This window comes from Pectinophora gossypiella, chromosome 17 (assembly GCF_024362695.1).
Source record: "Pectinophora gossypiella chromosome 17, ilPecGoss1.1, whole genome shotgun sequence".
Lineage (NCBI taxonomy): Eukaryota > Metazoa > Arthropoda > Insecta > Lepidoptera > Gelechiidae > Pectinophora > Pectinophora gossypiella.
The window spans coordinates 8,986,346-9,004,777 of record NC_065420.1 but is presented as its reverse complement, the minus strand read 5'-3'; the positions used below and the strand labels follow the sequence as shown (position 1 = coordinate 9,004,777).

At 35.5% G+C, this 18,432-nt stretch overlaps 1 protein-coding gene across 2 annotated transcripts in view; it reads right to left on the bottom strand.

The window, feature by feature from the left end:
* The window catches only part of LOC126374670 (membralin), an 87,919-nt gene extending 71,260 nt beyond the window's left edge, over positions 1-16,659 (bottom strand). Inside the window, exons 1-7 of one of the 2 annotated variants that reach the window (XM_050021382.1) lie at positions 16,503-16,659; positions 15,526-16,102; positions 14,867-15,170; positions 14,118-14,154; positions 12,365-12,599; positions 11,141-11,231; positions 645-702 (exon numbers count right to left, since the gene is read on the bottom strand). In XM_050021382.1, coding sequence (XP_049877339.1) covers positions 645-702; positions 11,141-11,231; positions 12,365-12,599; positions 14,118-14,154; positions 14,867-15,170; positions 15,526-16,004 — 1,204 coding nt within the window. In that variant the 5' untranslated portion in view covers positions 16,005-16,102; positions 16,503-16,659. Of the gene's footprint in view, positions 1-644; positions 703-11,140; positions 11,232-12,364; positions 12,600-14,117; positions 14,155-14,866; positions 15,171-15,525; positions 16,103-16,450 lie in introns of both variants that reach the window. The other variant, XM_050021381.1, reaches the window with a different exon arrangement.
* Between the last annotated feature and the right edge of the window lie 1,773 nt (positions 16,660-18,432).

The following is an 18,432-nucleotide window of genomic DNA, read 5'->3' as shown; positions in this document are numbered from 1 at the left end:
CAATAACAAGCTCATTAGTGCAAGCGCAGTCACCTTTCCTCGATATCAATTTACGCTTCGCACTCCGCAATGCCGGCTTCCAGACGCTACACTACTTGTTAACACCAATGTTCCATTTCATAAAAAGCACCCAGATAATCCGAGCTCATCCGAAATCTCCAACAAAACTTAATAATAGCTGGAGCGGGAAAATTTGTTATTTTTCATTTCTCCAGGAAAAAAGAATTCAAAACAATCATCGAATTGAAACACTAAGCCAAGTGCCGGCACCGAGTAAATAGGGAAAGAAACAAATTATCTCTATCTGGCTAATTGTCGACGGATCAAAGGGGGGGAGCGCTAGGTAAATCCGACCCGTTATATTATTTTTATTTTTCAGTAGCGAAGAGGCGCGGGTAGGGCGGGGTGGGGCGGCCGCGGGCGCTGTTCGCAATTATTGTTATTACAAAGAGATTGCCGCTGAGCCGGCTCACGACTCGAGAATTTTTCACTGAATTCATTCCAACAACACAAAATTTCAATGTATGTGTACCGAGAAAACAAAAAGACGTCATGTCTTTAGGAGACACGAGCACCGGCAACGATATACAATAAATTGTTCCAAAAAATGATTCAAAAACTGTAAGTAAAAGTAAAGTACTTACCAATGAAAACAAATATCTGGTGATGTGCGTAGCGCAGCAACATCGATATGGAGACGGTCTGTAACAAAATATTCAACATCAGAACAATACTTCTTGCTACGACGAAGGGTTGCTGATGAAAAAATAATTATTACCTCATAGTTTACATACATGTTTCAACTTATTATTAGTAGACTAGAGACGGAGATAGAGCTACAAATTATTAGAAAATTAAATTATTAGAAAGAAGTTGGGACGATTACATTATGATGTACCAAATTGATGTTCATGATACTGCCCTTGTTTTTGTTTCAGGTGACATTCAAATCAAATTACCTACAACCAACAAAAAATACTCTGACCAATTGAATCCACTCAGAAAATGCAGTTACACCGTAAGCCGCAAAGGTACACCTAAAATTGAAAATTCCGTGCCTTTCCCGTAACAGTTATTGCATAGGTACATTTAGAGGGCCGATCGCACTGTTACTTAAATGGATTCAATCTGCACTAAGCGTTTCGTTAATGAAATTCAATCGCGGCGAGCGCGCGGGGATCAAATGATGTGGCGAAAAGATTGATAGCGGCTGTACCGACGCCAGTCACCCTACCTAACCTACACAACCTCACACGCTTTCATTTCAAACACCAAGAACAACGTCGCCCTCAAATTATCCGGCCAACTGATTTATGTAGTTTGTCTAAGAGAAATCTGCGCAATATAAGAAACGACCGAGTAAAACTTATTTTCAGCGACAGATTTGGAGGCGTTGATGCCGTTAAAATAATTATGAGATTAAACGAACTTACCTGTAAGTGAAGTTCTATCTCAATTATACGAAGCTCCTTGTTCGAGAGGTTTTTAACAGTGTAGTCTACGTCTTATGCTCCAGCATCGTCACAATTTTCAAAGCTCATATCCAAAGCTAAAAAAAAAAGTTAGTTTCCCGCTTCCTGAACACAGCTGTCAACTAATGTCATTATGTTTAAAGCATGTTTCATGGACAACTCCATCACCTGTGGAAGCTTTAGGGCGGGATATTAAAATTGAAGGGAGGGAGTCCTCTCGAACAAGGAGCTTCGTATAATTGAGATAGAACTTCACTTACAGGTAAGTTCGTTTAATCTCATAATTATACTCGCTCCTTGTTCGAGAGGTTTTTAACAGTGTACGTAGATGTTCAAAGTTTAGTTGGGAATGAAACATTTAAATTGAAACGAGTACCAATAATATGATTATTCATTAATGAATAAAGTACATACATTGTTATCACAAAAGCTAATTAAGCTGCCCATGACTTTAATCCCAATAAAGGCAGTCAGAGGCACAGCCGTCTCCTGATAAACTCAGCGCGGCGTTCCACCAAACGTTTTGATATTATCATGTAAAAAACAATAAGAATTTAATAACTGTTCGCTAAACAAGTTTCACCAGTTCTCAAGAATGGAATCGATATTATGTATGTTATATATGGTTATACTATACTGTACTAGAATAGATACATAGTTCTAAATAATAAAGTTGAAGTTGAGCAAGTACATTAAATACCTATTTCACATTACTATCAATTTCACAACAAAAGAACTACACAAGAACAAATTTCTGATGGAGCTCAACATCAAGATTGGCTATAAGAGCCTCACAGGGACCTCACCATAGAGCACATTTCCGAAGCTCTTGAACAACAACGATAGTTATAGTCGAAAGGACTGTGAGACTTCATCATATAGTATAACACTCATTTTTCATTGGCACACCAAGGGCTACAATAATTATCAAAGTTACACATTATTTGTTTACATACATAAAAGAAGAAGAAATACATAAAGAAGAACGGGTAATGACGAGGGCACCCAGACACAAGATTGATTGTAACATCCTGTGCTAAGTTGGCAATTGTTGTCGACATTGAGTAGTTAAATGAATCCTAAGACAACATGTCAAATTGATTAGAGAAAATACAAATATAAGTGCAAGTAAGAATTTCGATACATTTATTCAAATGACCTTTTTCCTTAAAATATTCAGAACCACTGAACTAAACTTTCCTCTTTATTATAAGATATTATTAAATGAGGCTGAAAGTATAAAGAGGGGAAGTGCATTTACATTACGTACTTGTGTGATAATTATCTTCGGAATAATTAAGATTTTGTTTTTATTAAAATAGATTACCTGAGCCCACGTTATTGTGTATTACCTAATATCGACCATATGGGCTTGGTAATAACATTTATGTGGTAATAATAAATATAACTTGTTGTGGAATTTTTCCTATTCCTCTATGCAACCTTTCACCCACCAATCAGATGATAGAACAACGTACACACAACACATTAACACACGTAACATTGTTTACGCAGCTATCTCTTTAGTGTAATAATTATTGAATTTGTTTTTAGGACAGTAATAGTAACGTCCTATTATTTACTGGAAAAATAGGATAAATATATATTTATCATGAAAATATTATTGTTACTTCTCCACTGCAGTTTGGTTCCGATTGATTAAGTGGAGGGACATTATTGTTGTAATTTTTATATTAATTGTAAACTGTGTTTTGGGCTGATCAGCAACAATATAATAAATCTACAACAACATAATTTAGAGAAAACGCTAATGGTGATGTAAGTTATATGTTAATAATGAACTATTTTTCCTTCCTTTTCACCTATGAGTTAATAATAAAAAGGGCAACTATTCTATCTAACCGAACTAGGTATCAATATTTTACAATTTCGAATGTAATACTTGAAGGAAATTTTCATTGAAGTTATAATATTATCAGGTAGGTACCTCAATTTATACTGAGATTAGTATTGTTATTCCTGATTAACAAAGACAGGATTTGAATCCCATGTCTTAATGATAATGCTAAAACTTTTAGTGATAGACATTCGGAATTAATTTTACCAGAATTTTTAAAAAGTAAATATCATGAAAGTATTTGCTTGTGCAAATTTTCCCATTATAACTTTATAGGGAATTCTTCCTCCTCATTCTTAAACGGCCTTGCTGCCTGGGCCACTGTTGATACTAATGGCTGTGAGACTGCTAATACATCTGGTTGTAGCTCTGCTACTACTGCTGGCTGTAGGGCTGCTGGTACTGCTGGTTATGGCACTGCTGATCATGACTGGTTGCATCACTGCTTTTATTGCTGGCTGTGGGGCGGCCTGCTGATACTGTTCCTTGTGGGCTTTCTGTTCATGCTGTTGGCTGTGGGGCTGCCTGCTGATACTGTAGTCTCTGTTCCACAGATCCTGTTGCTATCTCGTTTACTCACTCTTCGGGCAATGTTATTTATTATTATTTATGTGTTATTTGAATTTTATGATGTTGGTTGAAAGAATTTAATAGCAGTATTCTCTAACCATGTCTTGTGTACAGTTATCTCTTTTGAAAGTAATCTCTGACATTACATACTATTAATACTTTGATTTCTAGCACAGTTGAATCATCTGATAAAGATGTAAAGGCCTGTGATGATGAGGTTGATTAATAGAACAGAGGCTTTTAGGTTTTGAATTGTCGGTTATTTCTTTAGAATTTGTACTCTCATTATTTTATAATAATCAATTTGACATAATAGTCTATTGTTTCTCAGCATTAGTCTAATCTTGAGTTTCAACATGGGTAGGTAAGCCCCGACAATTCAATGGTTTATCTTCGATTCCTCAAGTGACAAACCAAACATGGAAATAAAAGTATAAAAAATAGTTGGTCTATGTTCTAGCTATCTACTAGCGTTTAGCAAAAGGCGATACTTGTAGTGGTAGCTTTATGTTATTTGAGTTGATACCATCAAGTCCATTGTCTATCCTATAAGTGATAGCTCTAAGTATGAAAATGAGAAATAGGTATATAGCGCTTGCCAATGCCGACCATAATCGTGGTAGCTCTTATGTTAATAGGGTTCATACCATCAAGTCCATTGTCTATCCTCTAAGTGATAGCTCTAAGTATGGAAATGAGAAATAGGTATGTTAGCGCTTGTCAATGGCGACTTTCTTAGTGGTAGCTCTTACATTCATTGTGTTGATACCTTCGAGTCCATTGTCTATCCTCTAAGTGATAGCTCTAGGCATGGAAATGATAAATAGGTATATTAGCGCTTGGCAATGGCGACCTTCCTGGTGGTAGATCTTTTGTTAATTAGGTTGATACCATCAAGTCCATTGTCTATCCTCTAAGTGATAGCTCTAAGTATGGAAATGAGAAATAGGTATGTTAGCGCTTGTCAGTGGCGACCTTCCTAGTGGTAGCTCTTATGTTCATTACATTGATACCTTCAAGTATATTGTCTATCCTCTAAGTGATAGCTCTAGGTATGGAAATGACAAATAGGTATATTAGCGCTTATATCAATGGCGACCTTCCTAATGGTAGCTCTTATGTGCATTGTGCCTTTAAGTCCATTGTCTATCCTCTAAGTGATAGCTCTAGGTATGGAAATGTAAAATAGGTATATTAGCGCTTAGCAATGGCAAACTTCCTAGTGATAGCTCTTATGTACATTAAGTTGGTACCATCAAGTCCACTGTCCATCCGCTAAATGATAGCTCCAGGTATTAAAATAAGGCATAGGTATATTTGCGCTTTGCAACAGTCTTAGTGGTTGATTTTTATGTTAATAGGGTTGATACATCAAGTCCATTGTCTATCCTCTATTGTGATAGCTCTAAAAGGAAACAAATAGTCTGTCTATTCTCTAGTCAGACAGTTCACTACTAGTGCTTAACTAGGTGACTCTCCAAGTGGTGTTCTCTTGTTGGTTAGGTTGGTACCAATAATCATCACCCATACGTTGGAAGCTTGAATTATAATAAGATTAGAGTAATTTGGAAGAAATTGCTTACTATAATAAGGCTATCTTTTGCCTGTACTCTCTTAACACTCTTTCTGTTTTTATTGTTAGGGTATATTATCATCATCTTATATTGTAAGTATCATTCGGAGAAGATAACATTATTAACACCACTTAACAGAGACTGTGAGAAGGGATTATGTACTGTTATAATATATATAATATCATTTTTAAGTATGGTTATCTTGTAGTAAACCAATTATAATTCTCTAAATGTTTTAAGTGTTACGAGTATCTTGAATAAGTTATGTATCTTGTCTACCAATGGTGTAGATGACCTCTGTGATATCGAGTACTACTGTGTCATGGGTACTTCTTGATGAACAGGGTAAACATGAAGTGCTTCTGTCATCTAATTATCTGAACTTGTCAAATTATTTCCGAGTTAATTATTTACTTTTCTATGCCATTCTGCGGTTATATTTCACTGGTTCTCTTTGTTTTAAATAATAAAACTGCTCATTTCATTCGCTGATAGTAAGTTATCAACCGCAACATAAGCCAAGAACACGAATTACAAAAAGAAACAAAAAAAAAATATTTTTTTTTTTTGACAGATGAAAATAAAAACGCGGCAATCAGGGACTGAAGACAAGGCTTAGGCCTATTTTGATCGTGATTTTCGAATATTAAATTACTAAAGTCAAGACTGTATAGTCTTCAGATCTTTGCCTGCCTTATATAAGGCGAATTTAAACAACATCAACATCGGAATAAAGTATAACTTTTAAATCACTGTTATAACACGAACACGATACAATTTTAATATTATTATTTATGTTAATAAAACTAGTTACTTTTATTAGTAATAAGTACCAACTTAAGTTACTTCTTCGAATGTTAGGATTATAAAATTATAACCTCAAAAAAAAGTAATTTGTTTTCGACAATAAAAGGAATTAAATGGAATTGATCATAATTATATCTTCTCTTGTTTTAGTAGATGGATAATGTTAAGACTTACCAGTTTAATCCACATTTTGTTTTATCAAAAAGAACTTACGCTCGTCGTCATCCACATTTTTTCTTTGGTACTGTTTCTAGCTTTTTTAGAGAAAAAAGCACTTGATTATGTAAGTAACAGATTTTTCGCACTATATCAATCATGTTTTTGTATTAAATATTGGTTTTCAATTAGTTTATTTAAGGAGGCGAAATAACGCGCCGGTGCACAAAAACCGTAATGACATTAGTTGACAGCTGCGTTCAGGAAGCAGGAAACTAACTTTTTTTTTTAGCTTTGGATATGAGCTTTGAAAATTGTGACGATGCTGGAGCATAAGACGTAGACTACACTGTTAAAAACCTCTCGAACAAGGAGCGAGTATAATTCTCTTGGGATTATGCCATTTTTATACAATATGTGCGTCATCCTTTCCTAGAGCACACGAATATACTGCAAAGAAAGTTCCTTATCAAAAATATGAACCATAAGATATTGCTACGTTAAATTAAGTTTTCTTCATATTAACTCGCAATAGTGCCTTTTGCAAATTAATTGTATTCAACGGCTTCATGACTGATTATTATTAAGTTAAACAGTTTATGCAGCTTGCATACGTTAGATGAGAATAAGCGACACTAACCTAAACTAGGGGCCTGCCTAGGAGGCTTGTAGCAAGCACCCGTGCGTTGCAATCCAACGCAATGGGCCGTGCGTAATCCCCGACGGCGGGAGTTAGTTTTTACGTGCCCGTAAACTAACGGCCGACCGGTCGATACACCGCTCTTAATATTAAAAGCCACTACGAGGACCACTTTGATGTCGCCTTAAGCTAACCAAGAGCTGATAATACGCTTTTAACACGTTTTATTTGCAAGACTAAAGTTTAGTCGAACGTGTTTATGTTTAACCATATTAGGTCGGCAATTCAACCGCATTTTTAAGGGTATTGTGTAATTAAAGATTTAAATGATATAGGACACATGCGACACAGGTAGATATGTACAAGATTTCTTTGTTTTTTAATTCTATACAGGCTCAAAACTGAGGCGTGGTAGCCCAGTTGGTAGAACGCTTGCCCAATTTGTTTTCGAATTCAAGTTTACACCATAAATGATTATCACGTGCTCAGCGGTGAAGTAAAACATCGTGAGGAAACGCACATTTCCGAGAAATGCATTTTCGGGGGTATGTGACCTAACCTGTATTGGGCTGGTTTTCAGACAGGCAGTCGCGTCTGTCAAAACCGGACCTGTCAAATCTTTAGGTTAGGTAAGCGGACTTTGTGAAAAACGGGATAATGCTAGGGAGATGATGACGGCTATGCTAAAAACTTCCGAGTTGAATTATCTTCTAACTCGTCACTATAGTTGCATATGTTCTAAAACCCCACCCTCAAGTATCTAATAGTTCGTACTATTCTTACAAACAATGATGACATTCTAGCAGAGCAATTGTTATATATTCTGGTATATTAATAAAAATATTTAAGAAAAGAAACATCCTTTTGAGAAGTTTATTCCATGCACCCCTAATCGTATCAATCATTTTGCCGAAGGGTGATAATGTCGTTCGCAGTGCATACAGTTAGCTAATACAATAAAATTACATTATTATCGCTCAATATAGAAATTGCAATGTTGGTTGAAATATCTTTCATTATATTATATTATCTTTGACTAGTTTACGTTCATTGCCTCGTATATCCAATACCAATAATAAAAACAAAAAAGAATATACTAACTAACATATAAATAAGATTTTGAGTCCGTCGGCAAATCGAAATTTTATTGGCTCGGTCATCTGCCTTTGTTGAAAAATCATTATATATTTTTTTATTATCTTTTATTTATACATTATATAACAGACACAAGGATTTCTCTAAACAAAGAGATTTCTTCCAGCTGACCTACGTGACGAGATAGATATTCAACGTATAATATTATACAGAAAGACATAATTTACCTGTATTCCTATACCTTGAAATGTTATTCACTATTTCTTCTTGCAAATATACTGTAGTTTACCATTTTAATTAATAACCTAATTTTAAATTACTGTATTTTCATAAGAAGTAGTTTTATTTTCCTAATTTTCGGATATTGTAGCTTCTATAAAAGAGCTTATCAAACTTTTTATTTAATAATGCAAATTCTAATTTTGGGATGAATTTCAGAAAAAACAGTATATAACTCATAAATAAGTTACCTAGGCTTAGTTACACGATACAAAATGGCCAGAGTTGTAGGGTAATAAGTGATCCCTTGCTTTTATTATCGGGCGGCGGTAATCGATCAAGCCCCGACAAACACTTATTGTTTCCATCCACTCAAGTTCGAATGTCGAATTACGAAACTGTTCGAGTTGGCCATACTTACAAGTTGGCTTGATGAAGCACTACCAACGCAAGTTTAACTTATTACACGTATTTATGTATTTACGGGAAAGAATTCCTGGTAACCAGTGACTAGCTTTAGGTTAGGTTAGAGCTTATAAGAATTATTTTTAAATCATCAATCAAATATTGCTTTGGTTACGGTTAGGCACAAAAGTCGAAAAACCTTCCAGATCCGAGTTTGACAATTCTACCTACTCGACTTAAATCATTTTTTAAATTCATCCGAGACTAGTTTTGGCGAATAAAATAGCAAAAATATTCACATTTATCTACTTTAAATACTTGGTATAGTTAAAAAATCTACTTACATAAACTACTGCGTACGGCTGTTTGTGTGAGTCGCAGTTAACACCTAATTATTACCTTTAGATTAGGAAACACTATACCGAAGGTGTATAAGGATTTAATTAATTTCATAATTCGTATCAAATATCGTTCAAATGATCAATTTCCACGATATATTACGAGTATGATTGAATAAAATAATAGTTTTTTTTTAACCCGCACCATTTATAAAAGGGAAAATACCTATATTATTCAAAAAATAAATATCATGCAAACAATAAATTCTAACTTTATTTCAACGTATTAATGATCATGCATTTCGGAAAACAAAGGCTTCGGGGTATAATAAATAGTTCCCGGTGGCAGAATTCCTCAATTCACTTTGAGCTTTGACAGCGAATGGCGTATGAAACCGGAGATATGTTAGGCAATATGCGCGCGTTTGACAATTGATTAATGCAATATCTCTGGCTCCTGACGGGATATAGGATTAGTCTAGTAACACATATGATGGCGGATCGCGTCACCATGAATTGATGACGACGGCAAATATGCATCAATATAGAATCTCAGGCTATAACAACCTCAACAATATTAATGTTCAATTTTAATTAAACAGTGTTGCCAACTTAGATAATTATCTTGCAACACCGCAATTTTCAACGGGAAAACTCTTGCAACAAAATAGCAGACGTCCAGAAGCTTGCAGACTGGGCAAATTGTTTAGACAACTTTTGACAGCTCACACATACAAGTATTTGCCCAAGGAGTTTTGTAAAACAAACATAAGGTGCTGTTAGCAAGCTGGGTAGACGGCGCGGTGGAATTTGGAGCCGCAATAAAGTTTGAAAGGGCTGTAAAAGGGCTATAACTGTAACTCGGGGAGAGCCCTGATTTTAGTGGCGAGGGACCGCGCCTCGCACGTTACCTATTAATTGATCTGTAATACCATCGCCGTTATAGATTTAGTTCGAAAAAGGTAGGTAAGTACTACTTATATAGACATTGAGCAGCGAGTTTAATATTCAAAATTCTAATGGCCTTAAATTGCAAACACACCACAAAATGTATAAACTTCTGCATTACGCCAAATTTTATAGGTGATATGATTCATGAAACCATGAAACAACCATCTCGCCTTTTTTCACTTGGATACGACTTTATAATTTTTTATAATATATTTTTCCATTTGTTTAAAACATGACATCTACTGATCTTTTATTGAACCTGAAACGGTCTTGAGTAAATATGACTTCTTCCCGTGAACCCGAAATCTCATAGCGCGAAGTTTCGCTACTCGCCGATAGATGGCGATTTAAGAATATTTATTTTGCCAAAGAACGAATTAATCGCTGAATACCCAAAACTATGAATTGCTACTCACCGCTAGGTGGTGACGGTGTACATAACAAGGGGACATAATGTATGGTAATAACGCACACAGAAAAAATCAATAGAAAACAAATTATTAAATTCTTTTTTGACGTGAGTTGCTGTAAGTTTTCTTCAGATAACATTCATTATTTACCCGAACACATTGGGAGCGCTGGGTGTTCTCCCGAGCGAGAACACCCAGCGCTCCGCGTCTCAACAGACAATTATTTGATTCGAGTCAATTGGAAAATAAACATAACATAAACGTATGTAGGCTACATACGTCCCACTGCACAGGCCTTCCCTCAATCAACCGGAGAGGATATGGAGCATACTGCACCACGCTGCTCTACTGCGTGTTGGTGGAGGTGTTTTTTACGGTTAATAGCCGGGACCAACGGCTAATAGCCGGGACCAACGGCTTAACGTGCCCTCCGAAGCACGAAACCATCTTACTTTTTCGGACAATCAAGTGATTCAAGCCATCAATGTCCTTACCAAACAAAGAACATAAAGTGATTTTGACAATGTCCCCATAGGGAGTTCAACCCGGATCTCCAGATCGTGAGCCCGGCTCTAACCAGTAGACCACGGAGTCTGTGTTAAATTTGAAAATGACTTGAATAATAAAAAATGGATGGCTACTTACAAAGACTAGCATGATGAAGAACGCCGCGAAGTAGGAAGTGCGCGCAGTCTGCATCGACACGAAGCGATAATGTTCTCCCGTGATCACATTTCTGGAACAATGACATAATCCTTATTGAGGTGTTCCACGAATCTTCAAGAAACATAATATTATCTCTACGTCATTGGGATGGCCTAACAGAGATTGTCAGTTATTAGGCTGCCTTTTGCAACTTTCTCCTGTATGTATTGTGTTGTTTAAGAGTGCAATAAAGTGTTTCGTATATTCATAAATAGAAGACTGGGCTTAGTTAACTTTATCTGTGATTAAAATAACCACAAAGGAAGTGAACTGGTAAGTTCTATATCATTTCTTGACAGTCTGCGAAAGATGAAATTGGGCTCCCATTTAGCTTCCATTTACCATCCATTACCCCATTTAGGCTATTTATCATTCATTCGACGTTAATTAACATTATTAGTGTCTATTCGGAATATTAATTACCTACTATGGATAGGTACTTAGTTCATCTAGCGATGAACCTCTGACTACCCCAAATTAGAATATAGTCGTGAGCATATGTTATGTTAAAGAGTAATGAAATCTGCACTGCTATAAATTATACCACAAGCGGCAACGTTTACGTCACCGATTTAAGGACACGCAACTTTTCTTGTGTTATATATAAACATTAAGTACTTATAACAAAAACAAGTCGCATTATACAGTGTGAAGTGGACTGTAGTCATGTCGTATTATGTAATAATGTGAAAGTGAAATTTCGGATACACTCGTGTTTTTGTTCAATTACGCCAACATCTCTACGATCGCACCATCCTCACGAAGTCGTGGTCATGGAATAACGTTGCCTTATAGTCAAAGCTATGTAACCGTCTTTTTGAAAATTATAATAATATTTCCTTCATTAATTTCATTCAGGGTAAAAAGTTTTACCGAATTGAAACTTGCTTATCTGTTGCGAGGTCATGTTAATAAAAACCACATTCGAATGATATTTTCCAAATAAGCGTGATTTTCACTATCAAGCGTCGTTCAGCCAAAGGGTTTTGGTGTATCAGTAGAAATACGAATAAAGTATATACTTTATGGCGTGTTTATACTTTATTTGGGGAGAACAAGCCCCACGTCACCAGAAGACAACTTGGTTGTGTCAAGAAAACTTTCGTTCATTTCATTGAAATGTCAATGTCTTAAAACGAGAAATAAATATAACAGTTCATTCACCTCAAGTATCCCTTATTATCCTCCTGCTCAGCCAAGCTCTTTATAGACGCCATGAGCAAGTCGTCATAGCCCAGGAACTCGTCGAGGACAAATCTGGAGAATGGGTCTCCGAAGCAGGCGTCTTTCTGAGGGTCCAACGTGACTATCTTCACGGGGATCTTGAGACGGAGCCGCGCGTTCGGTGACAAACGGAGGAAGCCGTACTCCAATGAATACTCAAGGATGTAATCATCATCTGAAATATAACAGGATCAACTTAAAAAAATATTGCTTTTTTTTATTTCTTCGCTTGGTTATCTTATTTGGCATTATGCGTATTTGGCATTGTGTGTGAACGTTTTTTCGCTACGCGACACATCAAAATGGCATTTAGTTTATCGTATTTGGCATCATGCGTCATGCAGCTAATAGCCGCCAGAGAACATTTATAAATTGCAACTTACACGAAGCATATGCGTCTTACAATTAATCGCACTTTTGGTTCTACCCAAAACAGTAAACAGATTTTATGTAATGTTGCAAAACTATAGCGTATATTCGATTATGTAAAAAACGTTCTACAATCGCTCAAGACACGTTTTCGCGTCCATAATGCGACCCACAGAAATAAAGGAGATATGCCCTCAGCACTGAATTTCATGAGTCCACAAGGCGCCTGTTAACTCACTTCGGCGTGTGAATAGATCGCACCAAGACGTTACTGGCTAGACTGCTACGTCGCTTAACCCGCCGTTTATTGCGGAGTAACACAAGCGCTATTGGTGGTTGCACGATACCAAAGAAGCAATGAATGACGTGGAAAGTTTTATAATACGATCGTTGCCTCAGAAATACAGTTCGTTTTGTACATATTTCGGTCCCACCAGCTATGTTCCCGCAGCATCTCTCTATAATAAGAACTTTGTGGTGCGACAAAGCCAGGGATGATGAACACTTGCATAAGTCTTAGTTTTACTTCCGAACCATAGCTATAATTATTGTTTGTTTTAATTAAGTTATACTGCAAATTTTTGATTATCCCATTGTATGTTTATTATGTTAATAATAAAATTTTGTTGACATTTGTAGTGAGAAGTTCTCACAGAAAGTGCAAAATTGAATAAACTGCATAAACATAATAAATGTAGGTGGTAGGTAGACCTTACCTTTATGAAACTTGTCTTTTTATCTTACTAAAATGTAATGTATGCCTATATCCTTTTCTTAATGATAATCGTTTTATAAATACTTTATGATTACAAAAAGGCAAATGTTATTGATAATTAGACGAAATTATTATTATTATTTAACAATATAATAAACTCACAAACCGATAAGGGTATAAGGGAACTGATCCCACTAAGCAAGACCTTTATTATAGGTTGAAGAAAGTCTTACTTGTTACCTTCCTACAGTCGTTTTAGAGCAGTCAATCCAATTAGGGTAAGTTCAAGGTGGCTTATTAACTGAACATAATGTAAAAGTTATAGGGAACAACATTTCACCACCTATCACGTTGGTCTAACAGAAAGTGGTGAGGCGTGGGTATTTAGTTATGATTTGATATTTGACTACCCCAATCAGTTTACAGCTTATCTTAGTTTACATAATTTGATGTGCATTAACAATATACCCTTTTTGGTCTATCAAATCGAAAGGCTTTTAATTTATAGCCAACATTTTAGAAAAAGAATCCCCACAGAAACTATATCAGAAAAATATCACTGATAACATATCAAACACATTATAATAATAAAATAAACAATTAACATACCTTTTCCCTCAGTCACTGCTGTTTCATCCACAGATTCCTGAAACCAAAAAAATATTTTATAAATATTTTGCATAGTTATAGCTACTTAATATAGATACCATTGAATTCCACACCTCTCTAACACACACAAGCTCACGCTTACTTCCCTTCGGACTAAGCAGAGACGAAAATTCGACTGGAATCCGATTTATGAACACCAACAATAAATCAACCTTTTTTTTCATGTACCTACCTATCTAATAAATAAACAGCAACAGTATTAACAAGCAATGGCTGTAAGGTGTCTTTGTTTACTTGTGCGTCTGCCCACCCCATCGAGGATTGCTGGCGTAATTTTATATACATATATACGTATTTTACATACGTATGTAAGAAATAAACAGAAAACAAAAAATCTACTAATTTCTAGCATTACATAGTATATGGCATATTTTAATGGCCATATTATATGCGTCATTGTATGTAGATCAAACCACACAACGAATATGCAAAGATATTTACTGTAATTTGCATACCTCATGTACTATATACGTGTGTAATGCTTTACATAAAAAGGTTGCGGAATTTTTGTCTTTTCTATGAGTTAGACACTTTTAAAGTATGTTTTCTTTATTATTACACTTTAATGACATACCTACAAAGCCCCCAGATTCCCAAACTTATAAAAACTTGGGAATCAACAACACAGTTGGAGTAGGATGTAGAAAGCACAAGCTACTTAATTTATTTGAAAGAATATTCATACTCACATCAGTTAATTTCGCATCCCTGTCCATATCTTCGACAAGTCCCATGATGCCTTCCCATATGGAAGATGATGGCTCTACCAAATCTCCAGATACAACTATTGTTGCATTCAAGTCAGTCTCTTCTTCTCCAGGAGATGGTTGTGTTTTCTTGCTTACACTCTCCAGGTAAGGTGTCTCTACAACCTTGCCAGTCTCTATGTCGTCAAGGACCCTTGTAATGTTGCCGTAGTCAGTGCCATCGCGGATATATTCATCCTCTTCAGCATCCTCCTCTTTAATAGTAGACGATTCTATATTTATAAATCTGGAATGCAAATAATAATTCATTTATAGAACAGTTTAATGAAGTTTTTTTTTTTTCAAAAAACTTAAAAAAAATATAAAAACATTAACCTGTTATATATCAATGTAACCTAGAACTAATATTTATAAACAAGAAAAAAATACATAAGACAAACAAATAAAATTACTTGTATGTATATTAATTATCTTTTAAATTATCATTTAAAAGTGTGTAAAAGCTATATAAAGGTTAATGAAGCTTTTAAAAAGATATGAAGTGTATCAATCATTTAGCACCATATTAAGACAGTCACTTATAGAATGTCCCTAATAGACTTTGCTGATATTAAAAAAGTCAATACATAACAATTTCTTACCCTTCAGTAGCTAACATACTAATCATAGAGTTTAATTCATCTTTATCTTTTTTCAATTTCCTTTCCTTAGCGTAACTTTGTTCTATAGAGTAGTCATGAGCTGGATTCCTTAATATTTCCACCCTCAGTATGCCATCCCTCGGCCATGACTCTTTTACATGATTCAAACATGTTGTTGGTGTTCTTGAAAATGCTATGTGTATGTATGCTAGCACAAAGAATGCAATCAATGCCTTCAAAAGTACAAGGAATTCAAAGAACCTTCGCACTGGCCTTGGGAAAGTTCGTGCATATGCCACAGCAAACTTGAAAAATAATGCATGGAATAACCTTTCCCGTACATTAAATAATGGATTCTGGTTATTATTCCTATTTCGGTTCATGTTTGGTGGTATGATAGGACCACCAGGTATCAAGTTATTGTCAGGATTCACTCCAGGTGGCAAATTATTCACAATCGGTCCAGCTGCATTACTCATCTCTTTGTAGTTGGTTAAGCTAGGTCACAACTAAACTCGACTGGATCTCACGTGCTATGCCTGTCGCTTTACTCCATTCACATTTTATGTAATGTGATCTGAAAGAGAAAGTTACACCATAATGTTATTGCCCACTGACTTAACCTCTAGCAAAATGTCAACCACAGAGGACATGGATGCTAAACATGCCAAATTGCTATGATAGCACAACCGGAACACTAGCTACTTTAAATGACTGCTTCTAAGACCAATAAGATATTAGATCAAGATGTAAACGAAAGCGCAGAAAGTAATGGTGACGAAAACAATAAAATTAAATCATTGTAAGAGATAAGATATTATCATAGTTAGAGTACAAACGCAAAATATACACTATTTTAGGTCAATAGGATTGCTAGAAAATAAATTTGATAAGCCAATTACGGTAAAAGCAATCAACAACATACTGTTGGCTGGATGTCGTAAACTATATTTTTTATGATATTTATAATCAACTACCGGTGATACTTCACAGCGATCTTATAATTGTTATTTTGATAACAATTGAACGTAATTTAAGGTCACAGTTCACTTTTCCGTAATAAAATTCTGGATAAATAAAACTGAAAAATTCACTGTCAAAATCTTGACATGTCATTTCTTTTCTTTATGTCAAAGTCAAAGTTGTCACCTTGTCTATAGGTTGTAACAGAGTAAAAAATATAAATAGATTTGCAAGACACTTAAAAATGACTATAAATTAAATTCTAAAATCTCATACCGCCATCCTTTGGTAGAAATTGTTATCAATTCATACTTCATAAGCGTTCATTACACCATTCAAATTGAGTTAGACGAACACTATTTTGTACGGACGGATGATTCACAACTCTTAATTTTAGGAAGAATGAGTAAATGAATGAATAACCCGGGCGAATCAAAAGGTACGTCGCTGGTATGCAATCCGTTTGACGTGCTGTGTACTTAACTGTGTCGGGTAATTGACGGATGTAAAATTTTTAGACGGTTGGTTTAGATTTGTGCTTAAAATTGACGTGTGTTCCATAAATTTTATGCTTGTCGATTATATATAAGAAAATGACAGATATAACTTAAAATAAAATTAGATGGTATTTACAGGAATTAGCACCAAAATCATCCTAACGTAATGCAGATTTAACAGAGATGCGACGCGACGCTAGCGCCCCCGGTCGTGGATCGTGGCCCGAACTCTAGTATGTTATTATTTATAATACCATGCGTGTTCTATCTAAGGTCGTTGAGGCTATTGTCTATGGATTTTCCGAAGAGGAAGTTCTTCTTTTACAAAAGTTATAGTATTCAACACTAGATGGCGCTGTTAGAACTAATTTGTTACCTACTCTTTTACGCAAAAACTAAAAGGTTTTTGAAACTTCGCAGTAATGCTCAGTAATGCAATGTCAGATGAGGGACTTTTCACGCTACGTTCCCCAAAAAATATACAGACGACGCCGTACAGATTTGTTACAAACTTGTGTGTGTCTAATTTTGAATCATAGTTTCGCATTGTTGTTAAGGGCCGTTTTAGTCAGTTCTGTGGTGCTATTTATTTTTCCTCGGGTTGATGTCATAGTTTTCCAAAACCATTTTTAGGTGATTGAAATACATCAAATAACCTTCTGTCTAACTCTTATTTCTGTACTTCTTTCTCTCTATAAAATGTGAGAAACGAGCAACAACAAACTATCTTAAAAATTAAACTATTGATATAGGAATGTATAATCGAACCTAACGTAGTACGAAACCCTAACTAAGGGACACCATTTATCTTAATTATATCATTTTGGTGTATATTTATATAATTTCGGTGCCTACTTATTATTTCAGTCGACATCACATCTTAAATATCTCAATAAGTTTCGATCGTATTTGATGCCTACTCACGCATGTACTTTAAAATACCTAGGTTAAGTTTTATTTGTTATCAAATATGTGTAGAATCGCACTGAAATAAAAAAAATCAGAGGTACATCCATCGCAAGCTGAATTATGCACCCACATCTCACACCGAGCTTTCTGTTAGACCAACGCAACTTTGTTAGTGAAAACCACTACAATAAACTTATTAGTTCAACTAACTTATTGCAAAGAAAAAGTTTGTTGTGTTGAGGAAGACTCCCCAAAAACCGGTAGAAGGATTGGGTCCCTTTAACATACCTAATGGATTGTAACCTACCTTGGATCAGACTTCTGATTAGGTACTTGTGGTTCGCTGTACCTAGACATTACGACTCTTCTTCTATCGTGTGGGTTGTGAAGTGGATTACCAACCTCAGAAACCCTGGTGTCAGGGTTATTACTGAGCCGCCAACAAAGGCCCCTGACATGACACATGTGACGACTACGTACTTACATCAGTAAGTAGGAACCGGGACCAGCGGCTTAACGTGCCTTCCGCAGCACGGAG